At 40.7% G+C, this 21,825-nt stretch overlaps 1 protein-coding gene across 3 annotated transcripts in view; it reads right to left on the bottom strand.

Annotated features, from left to right (window-relative positions):
• The window catches only part of DGKI (diacylglycerol kinase iota), a 486,267-nt gene that overhangs the window by 307,171 nt on the left and 157,271 nt on the right, over nucleotides 1-21,825 (bottom strand). For all 3 annotated transcript variants that reach the window (XM_081533024.1, XM_081533025.1, XM_081533023.1), the window contains exon 2: nucleotides 3,732-3,840. In XM_081533024.1, the coding sequence (XP_081389150.1) occupies nucleotides 3,732-3,840 (109 nt within the window). The remainder of the gene's footprint in view (nucleotides 1-3,731; nucleotides 3,841-21,825) is intronic.

Here is a 21,825-nt window from a genome sequence, read left to right on the forward strand (position 1 = left end):
TTTTTGAGATGATTTTCCACCTCTGACCCTCTGAGGCAAAGAGAGTCTCAATGTATGAATCAAGGGGGTTGAATGCAGAACAAGGTGAATTTCCACAGCCCTGCTCCACCCTTGTTATGCTGGAAGCATCCTCAGCTCTACTGGGGACTCTTATCTCATCCAAGACAAGAAATTGAAGTTCCTCATTTTTTACCTTTATTTTGAGATTTTTGCCACTCTTCTTCTCATTTGGGAGACTCTTATTAATAAGAGGCTCCAACCCAAATCAGCGCTCAACAACCAGTAACAATAAAATGATTGATCATTTTAATGCATTTAGTCCAGAAGAGGGAGCTGACAGAAGGAGAGAGGTGGTCACACTGCTTTTTTGCAGGGAAGCAGACATGGAGGTGGAATACAGGCAACGGTGGTAGGTCAAGACTAGTAGGACTACTTTTATACTTTAAACAGAACAAAGAAAATCCTGGTTTAGCTTTCTGCACAAGCAGGCAAACCAAAGTGACATAAATGAAGTTGGTGTAAAGCAGTTTGGTTAGTAAAAGCCAAAAATTTGGAAGCAAGGGCAAGTCTTAGCAAAAAAAAAAAATCATTTAAATGTTTTTAACAATCTGTTTCTTCCTCTCTTCTGAGAAAAATCTTTTAGATAACTGTAATAAGAATGTGTAGGGCTGGTTGCTGTCTGGCTTCAGCAATATTAGCCCACAATTATGGGGTTTTTCAGAGTCACATCTTATAACTCCTTCCATATAAGACCTCTAAATAAGCCCTGAGATCGAGTGTCTTCAGAGAAGGCTTTCAGTTTTCCCTCCACTGTTAAACATCCCCAGAGTGTTTCCTGTCACCGTGACAATTCATCAGGCCACCAAAATGAAGTGACCACAATCGAAGAGGCTGAAAGATGAAGGATCAGCTACACACAACACAGCCTTACTTCCTACTCACTCTTTCCGAACCGTGTACTGCACCCTCCCACCACCAGCCAAAAATACCATTTTGATGAGATATTAGAACATAGACCTCTTTACAGTAATCAGAAAAATAACAGCTCCTAGTCAAGCTTTGGCTCAGGAAGGAAATTTTTTCTAAAAGAATTTTTCTGGTAACTCTTTCCAACATCAAATAGGGATGGAACATCCTTTCTCACACCCTTATTATACTCTTTGAACCCAACTATGCTTGGTGTCACTGCCCATATTTTAGCGTCAATGACTTTTCTGCATTTTAAGCTTCTTGAAAGCAGAAACCATATTTTCCTCACCCAGAATCCCAAGGAACCAACACAGGTTCTAGAACAAAGCAGTTACTCAACAAATGATGATGGATCAATGAATTCATCAATTACTTAATTTCTGAATAAATAAACTTACCAGCTGCACAGTTTACAAGAACTTTTACTCACAGCCCCATTTGATCTTAACAACAGCCCTGAAGTCCCCCTGAGGGAGAGGTCATCATTGTTCCCATCTATAGATGAGAGCACTGAGGCTGAAAGAAATCAAGCGACTTGACTAATGTCACAGAGAAATGATTTAATGGATGTGTGTGTGTACACTCAGTCGTGTCTGATTCTTTGCAACCCCATGGACTGTAGCCCACCAGGCTCCTGTCCATGGGATTCTCCAGGCAAGAATACTGGAGTGGGGTGTCATTTCCAATTGCCGGGGATCTTCCTGATCTAAGGATCAAACCTGCGTCTCCTGCACTGAAGGCAGATTCTTTACCACTGAGCCTTCTGGGAAGCCTGATTTAATGGATGTTTCTATCTAAATGACGTAAACTCTCTCTCATTAGAATCCTGCATCTCAAATAGAATCCTGTGACTTTGGATCAGAGGATCTGGAACATCGTGGGTAATAAACTAACATTTTGGGGTCCCTGATTCTTAACACACTCTCATCATTGGTCCATGTATATCCCTTTTTAAATTTAACTTATCTGTTTGTTTATGTATTTAATTCTTTTAAATTATGTAAGCACTGGTGTCAATATATTCTACACTCTAACCATTTAAGGGTTTATTAAATAACTGTCCTGGAATAAAGGAAAACTTACAGGAGGGCAAGAGTCTTTCCAAATACCAACTCAACATACACAGGAGTGACCTGAACACTCTAACTGACTTAAATTCAGACTGCAGTCTTAAGTTAACAGCTTTCGTAGGTGTCTTTTAGATAAAACATGAAAATCAGCTAATACATATAGCAGACTTCATCAAGGAAGAAAGTTTCATTTCAATTAGATTCAGTCTTTTGCCAGGTACTTCATGTATTGCATACGTTGGTGAGTGTCCAGAATATAAAATAAGGATGTTAGTAAGCGTGTTCTTGGGAAAGAGGGAGAAATATTACAATATTAAATGATATTAAGTTATGGCATATGTGTTAAAAACAAAACTTAGTTTACAAAGTCCTTTCCTCTCTGGCACCCTGCCATGGTCTTTCTTATGGGAGGAAGAGAACATGGATTATTCCCTCTGTTCAACTCAACCAGAAATGCTAGACAAGATTCATCATCAGGACCAGACTGGACTAATCTCAGAGCAGTCCTCCTCTAGCTTCATATTGTTTCTTACATTCCTTCAGGAAGGGAGAGGCCTTTCAGTCCATAGTTAGAAGTGTCTTTAACCAAGAACTTGACTCACTGAAGACTCTCAACAAATGTATTCTAATTGACTAAAGAAATTCAGACTGCCATCTTCAATTTAACAGTTTTTGTAGATGTCTTTTAGATAAAACACTAAAATCAGTTAATATACAGCAGAAGCAAACTATTATATAAAAGAATAGATAAACAACAAGGCCCTACTGTATAACACAGGGAACTATATTCAATATCCTGTGAAAAACTGTAATGGAAAAGAATATGAAAGAGAATATATACATATGTATAACTGAGTCACTTTGCCATACAGTAGTTACTGGTCTTCCCCAGTGGCTCAGTGGTAAAGAGTCCACCTGCCAATCTACCTGCAGGAGACACAGGTTCAGTTCCTGGGTCAGGAAGATCCCTGGAAAGGGAAATGGCAACCCACTCTAGTATTCTTGCCTGGGGAATCCCATGGACAGAGGAGCCTGGCAGGCTACAGTCCATGGGGTTACAAACAGTCAGACAAGACTTAGTGACTAAACAATAACAACAACAGTAGAAATGAACACAACATTGTACACAAACTAGACTTCAATAAAATAAATTTTCAAAAATCAGCTAATATACCTACCCCACTGATATAAGACCCATTACCTTTGGGTTAGGAGAGGAAACATAGCAAACAGGAGGACATGGGGTGCCTGGAATGTAAAGTGAGATCATCTTCTCTCAGGAAAAGTGAAAAGGAAAGAAAAGCTCCAAAAAAGAAAAAAGGCAGCTTGAGCTAAGGAAATCAAACTTGGACTTTATGATTTAGTCTCTAAACTCTATTCATCGCCAACTTGGCAGGCAGGGGCCAATGAAGCATGTGCACAGAAGTACTTTTTATTTCACAGCTGCAATCCCAGGCAATAGTGCTTCAAAGGAGTCCTGAAGTTTTTAGCCTAGTCTTCAATGTGCCTGACTTCATAAAAGGAGCTATGTTCCTGGAAATCTGAAAATGGAGCCGGGGCTTAGATACTCGAAAATGGGTCAATGAACAATACTGAAAATGATCAAGTCTTGTCAGGAGCTACAGGAATCCTGAGAGTGAGAAAGACACACATGCAGTGGAATGACGTTTACATGAAAACGCCGACACCTACACTCCAGTCCAGAGTCGCTCTGGGCTCCTTCGCTGGACCATTTGCAACAGGAAGGCTGAGGGGATGCGCAGGAGCCAAGTGCTGCAGGCCTGCCCGAGAGATTGCTTTCCTGCAGCAAGAAGAAAAAAAAAAAACAAAACACAAAAACCAACATCAGAAGGTAATACAGAGCTGAAAATTTCCCGTGGGGTAGAAACGATGCCTGAGTTAGTCTTCCACTTGTGAAAACCTTTGCAAATGTACTGGAATCTCTAAAGTGCACGGTGAGAATGGAGGGCGGCGGGTCTCAAAAGACAGAAAGATTGAGGGGGCTGCCTTAGGGACATTCAGGGGAGACAGCAGAATGCAGGTCTCTGTGTTTACAGAAAAAGACCTAAGGCTGAGGTGGTCACAGTCTTTGGACAGTTTTAAAGCTGCCAGAGACTGAAAGCAAGTAAAGCAGGCTCGTGAGGTCTTTGATTAAAATTCCTCCATTTCCCAGCAAAGAGCTCTCCAAGCTGGTTACCACCAGCAACACTGTTACACATCTCAAGAACATCCTCCCTTGCCCTTGCAGAGGATGTCTACAGTTGACTTGAGGTTCTAAGCGGGAAAAGACTGATTCATATCCTGGAAATCACACAATGCAAGACCAATATTTTATCAAAGTCTGGGGTAAGAAAATTGCAAAACACATTGGTTGGATTTTAGATTTGTTGAGTGGAACATCACAGAATTTGGGTCAGAAAGGAGCAACAGAATCAGGAGAGGGTGAGAAAGTCAAGGCTGACCTAGGCAAAGTTAAGACGTAAGAGGAGTTGCTTTAGCAAGCAAATGTGCCTATTGCTGAGCAAAGGGGAGGGAGGAGATAAGGGCAGAGTGGAGAGAATGAGGACAGAAAGATAAAGGAAGAAATCAGGGATCACCCACGGAGAGCTTGTGGTTCCATCATGAATAATAGAAGGCCAATTTCTGAACAGCTCCATCAGAAATGTCAGACAATGGTCTCGAGCTTAAACAGGAGTGCTGATCTGTGGCTTTACTAAGTGGCTCCCTGGAAGAGAGAGGAGCAGTCCTCTCTGGGAGTGTCCATGTGTGCTCTGAGAACAACCTGAACTAGAATAAGGGGTGCCTTGTGATGCTGCAGCTCTGAGTCCTAAGTCTGGGGTGGGCTCAGGGCAGGGGTGGGGAGGGCAGGGATCTGAGCTTCCACATGCTTCCCAGGTGCTTCTTTCTGTCTCTAAAGGCTTCATACTGCTCTACAGGAGTGTGGAAGGATTTTAATCTAAAATGGAACTAGGTACTATGAACTGGAGAATCTCCCACATGTGCCCTCAGGCAAACAAAATGTAAGCGCTAAGAGACTGATTTCCAGTAAATGCCTGATTTCCTGGAGACAGAAGCTTATCCCTCCAACACAGAATATCTGCCAAGAGTCTCTCCCCATCCTCAAGCCAATGAACCTGCTGCTTAGAGTCTGTCTGGACTCTCACCTCTTTACCCTCTTTGACCATAAGGACAGTGCATCCCTTACTATCAGGAGACTTGCCCACAGCTTGCTACAGTCTGCGTGTCCCACACTGCACTTCCTCTGCTGAGTGCCTGTGTGCCCAGTTGCTTCAGTCGTGTCTGACTCTTTGCGACCCTATGGACTGTAGCCCCCCCAGGCTCCTCTGTCCATGGTATTCTCCAGGCAAGAATACTGAAGTGGGTTGCTGTGCCCCCCTTCAGGGGATCTTCCAACCCGAGGATGGAACCCATGCCTCCTGAATCTCCTGTTGTATCGTAGGCAGATTCTTTACTACTGAGCCACCCAGGGACACCCCACTTTCTCTGTTATTCCTATATAAACTCAATATCTGGTCATTCAAGCTTATTTCAGTTCACTTCTTTATTTAGGTGGACAGAACAAGTATCTTTGGGCAGGTGAGGGGCACTAAGTACCCCAGGCCTATCCAGGAGGAGGAAATCAGGAACCACTTCATTGCCCACTTGACCCCCCATAGCTCCCTGCAGCCTGTCTCATGAGACATGAACAAGACAGTAGGAAACTGCCACCTCTGACACTAGACCTGCAGATGCACCAAGTCCCCAGGGAGGCCCAGATCCTCATACAGAGGAGCAAGGCGACACACCGACAGCGAGATGGGATCCCATCACAGCCCAGCAGAATCTTGCTGGACTCTAGATGACAGATGATCTCCCTGTACTGTTCACTGGCCTCTGCAAGCTCCACCCAGTCACATCATTTGTAAAGGTAAGTAAGATGAACGGCAGCCCCCAAACCCAAGGAAAGGCTGAGTAGAATCCAGAGAAGAAGCCAGTCAGTCATCAAGGATCAAGTACGTCTGAGAGTTCAGCCAGTGTCCAGCCTTCTTCACCTGTCCTTCTTCATCTCCTTCTTCCCCTCACTCCATTATATATTCCATTTTGTTGAGCCATACGGAAAGAACACTGGAAGATTCTTCTTCTTCTCCTTCCGTTTCCCCCTCCTTCTTTGCCTTCCTTTTTTCCTCTCTTTCTCTTATATTCCTACACAGGCAGTCCCAGAAACACTGGACATGTCTTCAGTAGTTGAAAGTGATCATATCAAGCTTGTCAGCAGCCTACATTCAGAAGCTCCTACTGGGCAGCAAGGAATGTACTTGCTTTACATAAGCCCCCCAAAACAGTCATCACACATATGCAGGCCTTTAACGAAGACAGCCTGATGACACAATATTTTTTCCCTCACTTTCATCAAGGCAAATAAGGAATAACATCAATGTTGGCCCCTGACTCCATTTTCTTGAGCCAGAAGAAAAGAATACTAGAAGACTCTAAGGTGGTGAGCCTTTACTTCCTCCCCCAGGCATTTTTTCCTCCATCTGAGTTCAAAGAGCTTCTCTAGCATTTTTCATTAGGACTTTTCTCTGATTTACCCTGTATGGTGATTCTGAGTCACAGTTTTTATCACAAGAAAGTCAGATCTCTGTGGAGTCAACATTTACAGGTTCCACTTTTGATTCCCTAACAGTTATCACAATCTAAATTTAAGTGTTCTAGCCCCAACCCCCCCCCAAAATGGTGCCTAAACACAAAGTCTTAGGACAGCTGAAGAATTCCTGAATTTTAGGTGAATGAGAAAAACACAGATCCTTCATTTTTTCATGAATAGCCACAGAGAGTTGTGATCAGAAAATAGAAAGAAGAGAAGAAACAAAGTTCTATTATCACAGAGGAAATCACAGGACAAATGAGTTTAATTCATCAGAAGCTGGAGACTCACCCCAAAAACCTGATTATTCTTGCTAATGAGGACTGCCAGCAAGTTGCTCAGAGAGTGAAATTAGGATGCAAGGAATACATATGTCTCTAGAAGAGAAATGTGGTTATAAGGTAAGAGACATACTAACATTTAACCCTGGACACGTGGATGCATGTCTGCTCACTCATGTAAGATTCTTTGAAATCCCATGGACTGTAGACCACCAGGCTCCTCTATCCATGGAATTTCCCAGGCAAGAATACTGTCATGGGTTGGCATTTCCTTCTCCAGGGGGTTTTCTGGACCCAGGGATCGAACCCATGTCTCCTGTACCAGCAGGCAGATTCTTTACTATTGCGCCACCTGGGAAGCCCTAACCCTGGATAAGCCCAGCAATGAAATTTCAGTCAAGTCACACTCTCACCCAGCCTGCGAATACAAATGATTAAGGCCTTTTGTTGATTATTCCCCATTATGGTTGCAAATTTAAGGTTGGCTTTTTTGTAACATTAATAGAAGAAAATTGTATATCTACCACACATATAAACATTAATTAGGGGGGAAATAAATAAGAAACTTCAAAGTGGCTGCCAGTTTGTAACAGTAAATGGGCCTCACAAAAGGACATTACATAAGAGAGAGAACAGGAAAAATATATAGAGGTAATAAAGGAGGTGGGAGGTAACTTCTGATTATAGCTTCCCATTCTTCCAAATAACCATGGGAGAAAAAGTCTTTTTTTCCAATAGTTCATACATGTATACACACTTTGTTCCAAAATAAGAAAGCAATTTCATTATTTCTCAGACCTCAAATAACATTAGTGTAAGTTATTTTTCTATTTGGATTCATCTTGGTTGCAAAAGATGACATTTAAGAATCTGATAGAATTTGATGTGTGTTCAGGGGGTTTATGCTGCAGTTTACTACAATTAAAAAAAAAACTCGATGGACTTTCAGCTTTCATTCTTTCTTCCTGCTCAGAATCCTCCCAAACTCACAGTAAGTAAAACCATGAAATGCCAATGATTCTTTCTATTAATTTTACAACAATACTTTATCAGGTGATGAGTATAATTGCAAAAGAGTCTTTGAAAAGGAGAAGCGTGATATTAATGGTTAAACAGATACAAAACCAAAATGTTCTAAAATGCAGTCACAGTTGATGTCAATTACCTGCCATGAAAGATCGTGAACGTATTTAAAGTACAAAAACCATCATACATTTTAAATAGCATTCTATTATTTCCTTCACTTCATTCAATAAGACTATAAACTCCTAAAGGACAGGGCTCAATTCATCTACTAATCTTATTATGTTCTAGCCTGGGGTAGACACAGCATATATTCAATAAATGCTTTCTGAGTTAATGAATGAACTTGACCAAGAAGCTAAGCCAAACAGCTTGCTGATTAGATCAAAGGTTGAGAAATCTGATTAGGATGATTTGAATTATATCCCAGGCCTTCCATTTCAGTGATATTCTTTCCTAAGAGAGCCAAAAATCCCTCAAAGAAGCTCTTTAAAGCTAAAGGCAACAAGAGGGAGAATCCAATGTTAAGAACCCTAAGAGACCTCAAAACGGCTTTGTGATCAACATTAAAATGGAATCTTTTGCTACAGCATTTGTAAAGGGCATATGATAGTCAATATTTTCATAATGCAAATTATTGAAATAAACATGCAGCATGTACTGTTCATAAAGAGAAAGGATCTTTTTTTAATTTATGGGAAAAACATGTAAGTGGTTACTGGGCCAGAATCCTTTCTAATTATCCATTCTGCAAATTTCTCTCAGTTCAGGTTGGTTCTCCTGTTCTTCCAGGTTGATGTGGCTCCCAGAATCGATCCATCCCCCTCTTGCAAATTCCCTCTCCGAGTGATGCTACCTGCGGGGACAGAATGAGGAGCCCAAATGCTGGGAGGAGAAGTGCCAAAGAGTTAGGAGGTCTCCTTAGCCAGGAAGTCTCTTAAGACAGGCAACTTTCACACTAGAGATTGGTGAACTCATGTCCTTGTTCTAGAAAAGGAACCAGCTGCCTCAAAAGTTATTCTGTACCTTGGTTTAATTCCCCAAGCACCTCAAGCAAAATCTTAATTATGGTACATGTTGGTGTTTTTCCCTCCATTAACTACGCTAACTTTGCCTGTGTTCACAGCAGCCCACAGTGCTTCTTGGTTGATCCAGACAAACTGCCTGTTACGTTAAGGGGAGTCTACTCAATAAAAAAAAAAATTGTCTCAAACCCACACAAATTCCAAATATCTTACCAGAGATTTATGTAGAGGAAAAAATTGTGTAATTATTTGAGCCTAAACCTTAATTCATTTTAATATGAAAACAGAGTATTTTTTGACCATCTTAACATATATTAACATTTTCAGGAATATAATTATTACTGAAACAAAGGTTGGGTTTAGGTACCTAAGGGTTGAAAGGCATTCAGAAAATCAGCACTGGTGTTGAATCTTCAACATATTATACGTGGATGACTCTACACTGGTATCTGTTACTTTCACAGTGATTCTCAACCTTTGCCTATGGTGGGACTTGGAGAATCAGTCTACTTAAAGGCCTTCCAGGCATTTCTAACATGAATTGTGAGCTGAGAACTACTGTTCTATATAAATGTGCATGCATCTGACCACTTCATTATGTCTGCTAATGTGACTAAGCCCTAGCATTTATATCCTGAAATACATTTATTCATTCACCAATGTATTTACTACTGAATGTCTATTTCATACCAACCACTGTTCTAGATGTTTAAGATACAGGAATGAAATAAGCACACATAAACTGTTGCCTTTGAGAAGCTTCTAGCAGGAAATATATTTTGCCAGGCACTGTTTCATTTTACATTTCTTATATATCCCTCACGAGGCAGGTACTTTTCTTATACCCTAATTTACAATTTAAAAAAATTTTAGCACAGAATGGTTAAGCTACATGTCCAAGATCACACAGATGGGAAGAGGTTCAAGTGAGATTTGAATTCAGGCATCTTACTCAACCATGTACATATTTAACCATTACCCAAACCCACGCTTGTATGAAATGGTGACAGCACACACTTACACAGCAAAAGAGACACATGATACAGTCAGCCTCTTGCCACGCTACTTTTGTGATTATTGCAATTATAGGTGTCTGATCTCCACAACAAGAATGCAAGCTTTCAGAGAGAGGCTGATTAGAGAGGCATTCATCACACGGGTTGAGAACACACCCTACCTCACCTGTCACCAAGTTGCGTGACCTCTCTTAGCCTTTCCTTATATTTCAAATCAGAACAATGTTATCCAACTCAGAGAGTAGCTCTGGTCATTTTCTTAAACATGTGCAGGATGCCTGGCACATGACAAGCACAATAAATAGTCATGGCTATTACTGGTCTCGCATACATATCAGCCGCCCTCACAAGCATCCAGCCAAGATGAGGTATATGGTAAATCTCTGAATAAATATGTGCTTTTAATTCGATTGCTCTCAAATATTCCAAGTTCCCTGGACACTGCTGTTCCTTCGATAAACATTTAACAAGCTTCTATTATGTGTCAGGCAGTTCAAGGGGGTTATTCAAACAGATTCTTCTTCCAGTCATAGTAAATAATTCCACGGTTGCCAAAGGAATGAATCACTTTTCTTCTCTGACTTGCATAACTGCCTGGAGCAAAATTAAGAAGCACCACACACTCCCCTCAGACAAGTTTACCAACATATTAAAAAAAATGCAATCCAAATGACATTGGAAGTATTTAATGATATTCATGTAAATGAATGCAATACCAAAAAGGCAACTGTTTGTTTGTGTAATCTGTAAAGTAGACCAGGCTGCTAAATGCCCCTGGGAACTTGGGAACCCACTGTTAGGATTTATTTCCCCAGCCTAGTTCATCATCAGCACATTTCTAAAGCAGTGTTGGCATGGGGTTGGTGTGCAGTGTGACAATGATGTGGACATGAGGCAACATTTCTTAACTGGGATTCTCTCAGGAGTTAATGACATTCTTCTCCCTAAGATATCAGTTGAGGTAATCCCTGGGGATGGATAAAAAGTAATCATACTATTTGGGGTTGAACTGTGTTCCTGCATCAAATTCATCTGATGAAGGCCTAATCCCCAGGACACACCAGAATGGGACTTTAATTGGAGAGAAGGTCTTTACAGAGATAATAGAGTTAAAATGAGGGAATTAGAGTGGGCCCTAATCCAATACGACTGGGGTCCTTATGGAAGAGACTATTTGGATAGATACACACATAAGGAGAACACCATGTGAAAATAAAGGCAGAGATCCAGGGATGTGTGTATGAGCCAAAGAAGGCCGAGAATTGCCAGGAAACCACAGCACCTAGAGGAGGGAGGCCTGGACCACATTCTCCCTCACAGCCTCAGAAGGAATCACCCAGCTGATCTTAACCTTCCAGCCTCCAGAACTGTGAAACAATAAATTTCTATTGTTTAAAACAGTGTTTGGTATTCTGTTAATGACAACTCTAGCAAATACACACGCTTTAATAGCAAATACACTTCAAAGTTAGATCCACAATCTGGATTTTGTATGACAGGGTTTTTCAGCTCAGTTCAGTTCAGTCGCTCAGTCGTGTCTTGACTCTTTGCGACTCCACGGACTGCAGCACGCCAGGCCTCCCTGTCCATCACCAACTCCTGGAGTTGACTCAAACTCATGTCCATTGAGTCGGTGATGCCATCCAACCATCTCATCCTCTGTCGTCCCCTTCTCCTCCCGCCTTCAACCTTTCCCAGCATCAGGGTCATTTCAAATGAGTCAGCTCTTCACATCAGGTGGCCAAAGTATTGGAGTTTCAGCTTCAACATCAGTCCTTCCAATGAATATTCAGGACTGATCTCCTTTAGGATAGCCTGGTTGGATCTCCTTGCAGTCCAAGAGACTCTCAAGAGTCTTTTCCAACACCACAGTTCAAAAGCATCAATTCTTCGGTGCTCAGCTTTCTTCACCGTCCAACTCTCACATCCATACATGACTACTGGAAAAACCATAGCCTTGACTAGATGGACCTTTGTTGGCAGAGCAATGTCTCTGCTTTTTAATATGCTGTCTAGGTTGGTCATAACTTTCCTTCCAAGGAGCAAGCGTCTTTTAATTTCATGGCTGCAGTCACCATCTGCAGTGATTTTGGAGCCCCCCCCCCCAAAAAAAATAAAGTCAGCCACTGTTTCCACTGTTTCCCCATCTATTTGCCATGAAGTGATGGGACCAGATGCCATGACCTTAGTTTTCTGAATGTTGAGCTTTAAGTCAACTTTTTCACTCTCCTCTTTCACTTTCATCAAGAGGCTCTTTAGTTCTTCTTCACTTTCTGCCATAAGGGTGCTGTCATCTGCATATCTGAGGTTATTGATATTTCTCCCAGGAATCTTGATTCCAGCTTGTGCTTCATCCAGTCCAGCATTTCTCATGATGTACTCTGCATATAAGTTAAATGAGCAGGGTGACAATATACAGCCTTGACATACTCCTTTCTGGATTTGGAACCACCAGTTTGTTGTTCCATATCCAGTTCTAACTGTTGCTTCCTGACTTGCATACAGATTTCTCAGGAGGCAGGTCATGTGGTCTGGTATTCTGGTCTCTTTCAGGATTTTCCAGTTTATCGTGATCCACACAGTCAAAGGCTCTGGAGAAGTCAACTCCAAAATGTTGACTTCTGTCCCCATGAAATGCTGGGTACCTTTCAATCATAATTCTACCCTTCAGAAACTAGTAATACTTCAGAAACACACTCCTTTGAAAAATCAGTGTTAAGAACAACAATCTCACACAGATAGTGAGCATCTGATAAAGTTCTATTTGATTCAATAATGAAGTAATGAACAGAGGAGACAAATAAAAAACCAAAGTCTGTATAAGAAACTGGGTATGACAAACTGATTATTTATAATAATCAAGCAGGAAGTGCCTAAAAAGACTTCTAAATCTGCTATAATAGTAGATAACTTTCTACAGATTAATAAGAACTTAGCCCCTGTGACATTAACCTCTCTTTGGTCTATAAAATCATGACACATCAGTTTTTCACAGGTCAACCTCTAACTTTTTATGAGGATATAAACTGCCAGCACCTCTATCATTTGTGGATAATTAATCAAATACACAGAGACAATAAAAATATAGTATCCAAGAATATCAGGTAAGAGTCAATTACTAAGAAGCAAGGTTCTACTTCTGTTGGAGCAGGCTAATTAGAATATGCTCTAGTAAAATAGCATTTAAAGAAATCAAACAATAATCTTTTTCCATTGTCAGAATTTAGGATAATTTTATTTTCCTTACTCATGGTTCAAACTACAAATTAGAATTTGTTGTATTGTTGTTGTTGGTACTTCCCTGGTGGCTCAGTGGTAAAGAATCTGGCTGCAGTGCAGGAGACGTGGGTTCAATCCCTGGATCAGGAAGATCCCCTGGAGAAGGAAACAGCAGCCGGCTCCAGTATTCTTGCCTAGGAAATCCCATGGAGAGAGGAGCCTGGCAGGCTACTAATGGTTTAAGCTATTAATTAGAATTTGTTGTGTAGCTTTATATATGTCTGGAATAACTTGAAAAATATCATAAAATACATGATCTTACTCTCCAAACAACAGTAATGATAGCAATCTGCTAGATACCCAGTATGCCTTGGACATTATTTTAACCATTTTCTCTGAGGCTAGAAGCAGATGTTTGCAAGTTTACTAGAGAGCTTGTTGGGGAGTGAGAGCAGCAGGACTGGCAAAGTAGGAAGCTGAACTGTGATGCAATTATAACAGAAACTTCAACTGATTCCACATAACGAACTGGAGCTGGAATGCCCTTCAGAGCTGTCCCAATTTCAGGCAGAGACACGATTTTGAACCTCCACATTAGTCAGTCTTTGGATGCAGGCAGCCCCCTGGCCAAACATAACATGGTCAAGAGACTCTCTCATGTTGGGGCAATGCCTGGGGAGGGGCTCAGCTGCAGACTCTCAGCGGCCAGTGCTTCTGGAAGCTGGAAAACTAAGCACCTTGGTCCTGAGAAAGCATGTGGGCAGCAACCCACAACATCCACCACACACCTCTCTAATACTCATGATAAACTAGGAAATGGATCATTTGAGTTTGCCCATTTTACTGATGGAACAACTAACATGAGACAGTTTAAGGAAATTATAAACACCATCCAGCTCAGAAGTAATGAGGCCAAGACTAAAGCCCAGATGTCTGGCTCCAATGGCTCCACCCATCTGCATTCCCTCTGAAAGGGAGGAGGGAAGAGAAGGAAAGGCATAGAAGGGGAGAGAAGGATGGACAAGATGGTACAGGGGCTGGGCAGGCAGTGGCTTGAAGCGACCCATGAGATGCTCTGGTGTGTGCAGGGCAGAAGGGCCTTTTAAGGACACAGTCTAATGTCCAACTGGAAGCTGAGCTGCTGTCATGGAAATGCCCCCTCCTCTGTATTTCCCACCTGCTCTTATATCTTCAGGAAAGTCTACTCCTGGCTTAAAGGCAGTTGGGTTTTATGAATGTGAAAACTGAAGAAGAGGCTGAATTTTACATCTAGGTCAATGAATACAGAAGAGACTGCCTACTGGGATAGAAAGATAATCGGAAATTGAACAAATTTAGAAAAAGCATGAGCCTGGGAACAGAAATAACCTTACGAACGTAAGCCCTTTGGGAAACCACAGAGTTGAGGGGAAAGAATTTAGATCTCCATAGGGTTGTTCCCAGTAAAACTAGCAACAGGAGTTGTTTATCTTTAGAGCCTCCCTCTCCCTGTTTCCAGGCTAGGACACTTTCTGACTGCCTTCAATTTTGTGTCACTCCCGGCACTTTGTTGCTTCCACCACAATCTTGTTCAGCTGGTAATGTCACTGAAGAGATAACCCAACACAACTTGTCAACTGAAAACAGTTTAGGATATGTCCCTAAGAAGGGTGTCGACAAGAGACCCATCTTGTCAAAGCTATGATTTTTCCAGTAGTCATGTATGGATGCACGAGTTGGACCATTAAGAAAGCTGAGCGCCAAAGAATTGATGCTTTTGAACTGTGGTGTTGGAGAAGACCCTTGAGAGTGCCTTGGACTGCAAGGAGATCAAACCAGTCAAACCTAAAGGAAATCAATCCCGAATATTCATTGGAAGGACTGATGCTAAAGCTGAAATTCCAATACTTTGGCCACCTGATGTGAAGAGCCAACTCATTTGAAAAGACCCTGATGCTGGGAAAGATTGAGGGCAGGAGAAGGGGGTGACAGAGGATGAGATGGTTGGATGGCATCATGGACTCAATGGACATGAGTTTGAGCAAACTCTGGGAGATAGTGAAGGACAGGGAAGCCTGGTGTGCTGAAGTCCATGGGGTCGCAAAGAGTTGGACATGACTGAGCAACTGAACTGAAGAGACTCGTGAAAATGCAAAAACCTTCATGATCCAAAGGAATGGAGTCAAATGATATTCAAAGTGGTCGAAATAATTTCCCTAAGCTACAACCCAAAATACTGCAAAATAGATGGGTGGAGGGTGGGGTTAGAGGCAGCAACCTACTGCCTACTTGGAGACCAGTCCTAGGATGATGCTAGGTTTACAGAGAGGCTCAGAAGGCTCCTGGTCATAAAGAAAGCTCATACCAGATAATTCAGATAAAAAGACTTTCATAAAGGAATTATTTTAAAGTAAGATTAAGGGGACTTCTCTGGTGATCCATGGTTAAGAATCTGCCTTCTAATGCAGAGAACTTGGGTTCAATCTTTGGTCAGAGAATTAAGACCCCACACACTGTAAAGCAACTAAGCCCATGTGCCACAACTACTAAAGCCTGTGCACTCTGGAGCCCATGCAACACAACTAGAGAGCTCGTGCGCCACAATGAAAGATCCCAAGTGCTGCAACTATGACCCAACGCAGCCACATAAATACATATTTTAAAAGGAAGGTTAGGGAATAAACCACTCCCTGAACTCAAGACTTACAATAAAGCTCAAGAACCCAAAGCAAGTGGTATTGAAGAAAAGAGATGTCAAGGTATTGAGAGACGAGGCAGCAGGTGAATGTTTGAATGGTGCAGTAGACCACAATTAGTAACAAATCAGTGTACGTCTCAGCCTTCTCTTTAGCAGACAAAGAAAGTCCAGGGTCATCAGTGTCTTCTCACATTTCTTACTTTTAAAATCTTTTAGTCACTTTTCCAACTCTACCAGACTTTGTCTGAAATCAACTTGGCTCTTCACTGCATCTCTGGGTCCAAGGTAGAGAGCAAAGAACCTCATTTGAGGTCAAACAGCTAGTCAGTGGTGGAGCCAGGAACAGAAATCAGGCTTCACCTCAGCCCAGCCAGTCTACATTATCACTGTATGGCTATCGCCCATCCCACCCAGCTTGGCTTGCAGGTATACATGTTCTTTCCTTTTTCCTGCCCGACACCCCCAGCAACTAACTCTTCGCTAGTTGAATTCCCTAGCAGATCTTCATGTTTCATATGTATCCTTCAGGACTACTTACAAAAAAGATAAAAAATGAAAGTGTTAGTTGCTCAGTCTGTTTCCGACTCTTTGCGACCCCATGGACTACAGCCCACTAGGCTCCTCTCTCCACGGGATTCTCCAGTCCAGAATACTGAAGTGGGTAGCCATTTCCTTCTCCAGGGGATCTTCCCAACCTGGGGATCGAACCTGGGTTTTCCAAATTCAGGCAGATTCTTTACCGTCTGAGCCACAGAGGGAAGCCCCAATAACAAGAAAAAAATCATGACTAAAACTTTCAATAAGCTAGAAACAGGAAAAAAAGTCTTCAATCTGATCAAAGATTTGTCTGAAAAGTCTACAAGTAATATTATACATAAGATTTTCTCCCTAATATGGAAACAAAGTATGTCTACTTTCACCACTTCTATTCAACATTGTTTTAGAAGTCCTAGCCAGTGGAGTAAAAGAGAAAAACAAGTAAAGAAAAAAAATATTGGGGAGGATAAAGTAAAATTTTAATTTGCAGATGACTTGATTGTGTAAGATCCCAAGTAATCTATAAAAATCTACCAGAATTAATTGTGAGTTTGCAGTCATAGTGTTCAGAAGCCATATACAAAAGTCTCCTGTATTACTACATATAAGCAACTACAAATTGAAAAATAAAAAATTTAAAATACTGTTAAAAATGACATTAAAAAATGAACTACTTAGGTATATATCTAAGAAAATACGTATATGACCTATACTGAAAACTACACAACTTTACTGAGAGAAATTAAAGAAGTTGTTAATGAATGAAGATATCATATTTGTGTATTGAAAGACTCAATACCATTAATATGTCAAATCTTCCCAACAACATGATACATGGATTCAACACAATGCCTATCGAAAGCCAACTGATATTAAAATGTATAGAGATATATATATAAATAGAAATAATACATAAAATAGTCAAAAACCGTGAAAAACAATAAAAAGTTGAAGGATTTTCACTACTCAGTTTGAGACTTACTATAATGACAAATCAAGAGCATGCAATATCAAAGAAAGAATTGATAATTAGGTCAATGGAAAAGAATAAGAGACTCCAAAAATAGACCTACACATGTATGACTTCAAAAGAGGCACTTAAATCAATGGGGGAAAGAATATCCTTTTAACATATAATCTTGAAAAAAAGAAGTTATTCATACTGTTAAAAAATTTAACCTTGATCCTTATCACACTGTGTACAAACGATGCTTCAAGAGGAATCACAGATACAAACCTAAATGGTAAAATATTAAGTTTCTAGAAGAAAACATGACCTTGGAGTAGACATTGATTTTTTTTTTAGATAGGATGCAAAAAGTTCTAACCACACAAGAAGAAACTGACAAATAGGAAATCATCAAAATTAAAAACTCCTACTTATCCGAAACTGTATCAAAAGATACTTCTTACCCTGCTATTCCCATTCCTGTGCCAACAGTAAAAAAAAAAAAAAAGTTGTATCAAAACCTCTGAAAAACTGCTCCTTCATAAATAGCAATGAGAACACTGGCAAAATTATCAAAATCATTATTTTTCAGAACTCTGGAAATTACCAGTTGATCAGATGAGGCTGGCAGCAGCGCTGCCCTTGGTTAGCTACTAGGGCAGAGCCCCTCGTCTTAGGCCAATGGTAGCTTCAATCCTGCTCCACTGACAAGGGGTGCAGCCCACTCAGGAGTCAAAGCCCACTCTGTCAGCACTGACCACCCCAACCAAGATTTCGTCTTCTCGTCCACCTGAGGGCAGGATGGAAATTGCATCAATCAGCCTGTAGTCTTCTAACGTCCAGGGTTTGCTGTTGGTGTTTGCCTCCAACTCACCCAGGACTGTGATGATACTGGTAAGACTGTGCTTGTCCCTCACCCTCAGCCCCAAATTTCAACCACCTGTTCTTGAGAGCCTGAGTGAGGTCAATTTTCTGAAATTTCAGGGAACCAAGAACTTGAAAGGACCCCAACACTTGCTCCATTTTGCCTGGCCCACCCCCACCAAGTCCTTTCTTCATGATTTTGCTTCTCCTACTGGGATGGCCCAGCAGCCAAGTCCATGGACTAAGCAAATGCCCCATGGGCACTCTCTGTCAGGCCTTTGTGCAGACACCCTTAACCTGCAGGACTATTCTCTCTGAGCCCTCTTCCTCAACCCCTAGTGGCAGCTAGAGAATGAGAGAAATCACGAAACTTTCTTTACTAACACTGTAGTCTGAACAAAGCAACATGGTCTCGCTGATCCTCCGTTTTCACCGATTTACAGGAATGGAAAGAAGGGCTGGGTGGAACAATTTTCTGATCTAGCCCTCTCAGTAGGCAGCTCTGGCAGCATTGCAACCTTAGAATGTGCGCTCCTTAGTGCATTTGTGGTCTTCAGCTATGAAACTTGACCACAAGTCCAAGGTAACAGGAAAAAAACCCCACTAAGGGTTTTTCAGAAAGGAGGAGGCAGTATATTTAGGAAAAATAAAATGAGCTTCAGAATCAGACTTTTAGACACTCAATACTTATATTCATAGTAGTGCATGCCTATAGGTACTACACAGGAGTGCAATGAATTGCTGGCTGTACAGAAGGACAGCACTTATGGTCCCTCCCCTTATTAAGCTTATGACCCTGGGAGAGAAAACAGATAATAGATAATAAATACATGAATTATTGCTGAGAGATGCAACTGTTACAAAGAGAATGATAGGAACAAGTAGTGCAGAATGGGAATGGTGGTGATGAGGGGCCCTACCAGGAGGAGATGACAGAAGCAGGATTTAAAGTAACCTGGAGTGGAAGTCCTGCTCTCCTACTTGCCAAATACATGATCTACCATGACTTAATGTCTCAGACTCAATTTCTTCATCTGTAAAACAGGAAGAATAATTTACACCACGTTGGGGTTGTTGTGAAAATTTAATTAAGAATATTAAACACCTCTTTTTCCTACTACTTTCCTAGAACACAATAAAGGTTTTTTAAAAAGGCATCTAAGGTAAAAAACAGAAAAACAGATTAGATACTTATTAACTTTGTAACTCTGGACAAGCCATGTAAAAGCTCCAAGCCTTCTTTTCCTCAACTATAAAAGAGAGAAGGCAATATCTTACAGACTGTATGAAGCTATAAACTACCTTGAAAAATAAAAATATTTCTTTATAAAGTTCTAATGTCCTTGATATGATAAGGTAATGAATATCTACTCTTTAGCATGGGTTGATTTATCATGAAACTAATGAAGTTTAAATTTTAGGGCCTCTCACTTGTATGGGCCACTGTGAGTACCAGGAGTCACAGAACTTTGCATGTGGGAGTGTGAGACACGATATAGTGAGGAAAGATTTACATGTTAACATTCCTGGTGTGTTGTCTAAAGAGAACTCAGGAAAAACAGGGGCTACATGTCAAAGACTCCATTTATGGGTCTACAGAAAAAATGTCTGTCTTGGATATTGGTACTCGTTGCTAGAAGGAAAAAAACTCTCGCTTGAATATTAGGCTGTAAGCTAGCCCTTACATGGGTTTTCTCCCTGAGTTGTCACAAAGATTCAACCCAAATATTTAGTATAAAGTAGTTATGGGTTAATAAATGTTCCTAAGTATCTAAGAGTAAATACAAGCCCTCCCTAGAAAAACCAATTCTTTAAACCTAGGTCTCAAAGAATTCCAAGAAAGTACCAAAACACATGAAATCTCTTATCAAAAATCACAAACACAGAAGAATCAATGAGTACCAGCTAGCAAAAACAAGAGACTCTAGAGTACTAAAACTGTCATGACAAGAATGTAAAACAGCCATGCTTGGTGTCCTTAAAGAAATAAACAATGGGATTAAAATTAAAGTTGATAAGAGACTATTACAATTAAAATAAAGAACTAATTTTTAAAAAGACTATGGATAACTTTTAATAAGGAAAACTAATTAAAAGCAAATAATAAATGAGCACATAGTATATAGAAGCAACAGAAAAGTTAGCAAACTACAGTGAAGATTTAAAGAAATTATCCAGAATCCATAATAGAGATAGAAAATTGGAAATGAAAGGAAAGTTAGATGCAAAAATCAGTGAGAAAGTAGATCGAACATATGTCTATTAAGAGTTTCAGAAAAGGAAAGAGAGAACTGCCCAGAGGCAAACTTAAAGACATATTAGAAAGTAATCAAAACACCCAAATAAAAGATCTTTGTGCATGTGGTGGAAGACTTTTTAAAGATGTCAGTTCTTCCCTGAATGATCTAAGGATTCATAAAATTCCGATCAAAATTCCCATAGGCTTTTGGATGAACTTGACAGACCCATTCTAAAACTTACACAGGAGACCAAAGAACAAGAGTAGCCAAGATTCCAGAAAAAAACCTGGAAGTAGGGTTAGCATTAACAGATATCAAGACTTGCCATAACATGTTGACAAATAATACAAGTGTGGTTTTGACACAAGAATAGACAAGCTGACCAGCGAAACAAAAAATGTGATTCAGTAACAAAATAAAAATATACGGAAACTTGATTTATGACAGAACTGGCACTGCAGAAAAGTGAGAAAAAGATATTTTTCAATAAATGATCCCACAAAAAATTATTATCCAGACAGAAAAAAAATTAGACCCTACCTCAAAGGATGCATAAAAATTGATCCCAAGTAGATTAAAGATGGAAAAGTAAACCACAAAACTTGGTAACATTCATAAAATAATATAGGAAAGCATCCTTTTATCAAAGTGGAGGGAAGCATTTACTAAAAAAAATACACAAAAATGCAGACGTCCTAAAATGCTTTACAAATTTAATTAAGCTGTTCTGTTTATCAAAAACACTGTGAAGAGAGTGAAATAACAAACCACAAAATAAAAGAGACGTCTTCCACAAATGTAATTGACAAAGCATCAGTAGAAATCCATAACAAAAAGAACCCCTCCCGCCACCGATAAAATAGCAAAAAAGTGGAGAAAGATGGAGGGAAGGGAGGGAAGGAGGGAGGCACAATCACTTTGAGGAACACCCGGCATTACCTAGGACACGGAAGGTGTATGTGCGTGTGTGCGTGCTGCGCTAAGTCGCTTCAGTCATGTCTGACTCTTTGCGACCCCATGGACTGTAGCCCACCAGGTTACTCTATCCATGGGGATTCTCCAGGCAAGAATACTGGAGTGGGTTGCCATGCCCTTCTCCAGGGGATCTTCCTGACCCAGGGGTCAAACCCGTGTCTCTTAAGTAACCTGTATTGGCAAGTGGGTTCTTTACCACTAGTGCCACTTGGGAAGCCCCTGAAGGTAAACACAGCACAATATTTACCAATGACACTCCAAGGTACAGATCCTAGATATCTCTGGCACATACACACAAGATGCTATCAAAAATATTATATCAGCTTTGTTTA

This window comes from Giraffa tippelskirchi, chromosome 10, assembly GCF_054371585.1.
Source record: "Giraffa tippelskirchi isolate mGirTip1 chromosome 10, T2T-mGirTip1v1.2.pri, whole genome shotgun sequence".
Classification (NCBI taxonomy): Eukaryota; Metazoa; Chordata; class Mammalia; order Artiodactyla; family Giraffidae; genus Giraffa; species Giraffa tippelskirchi.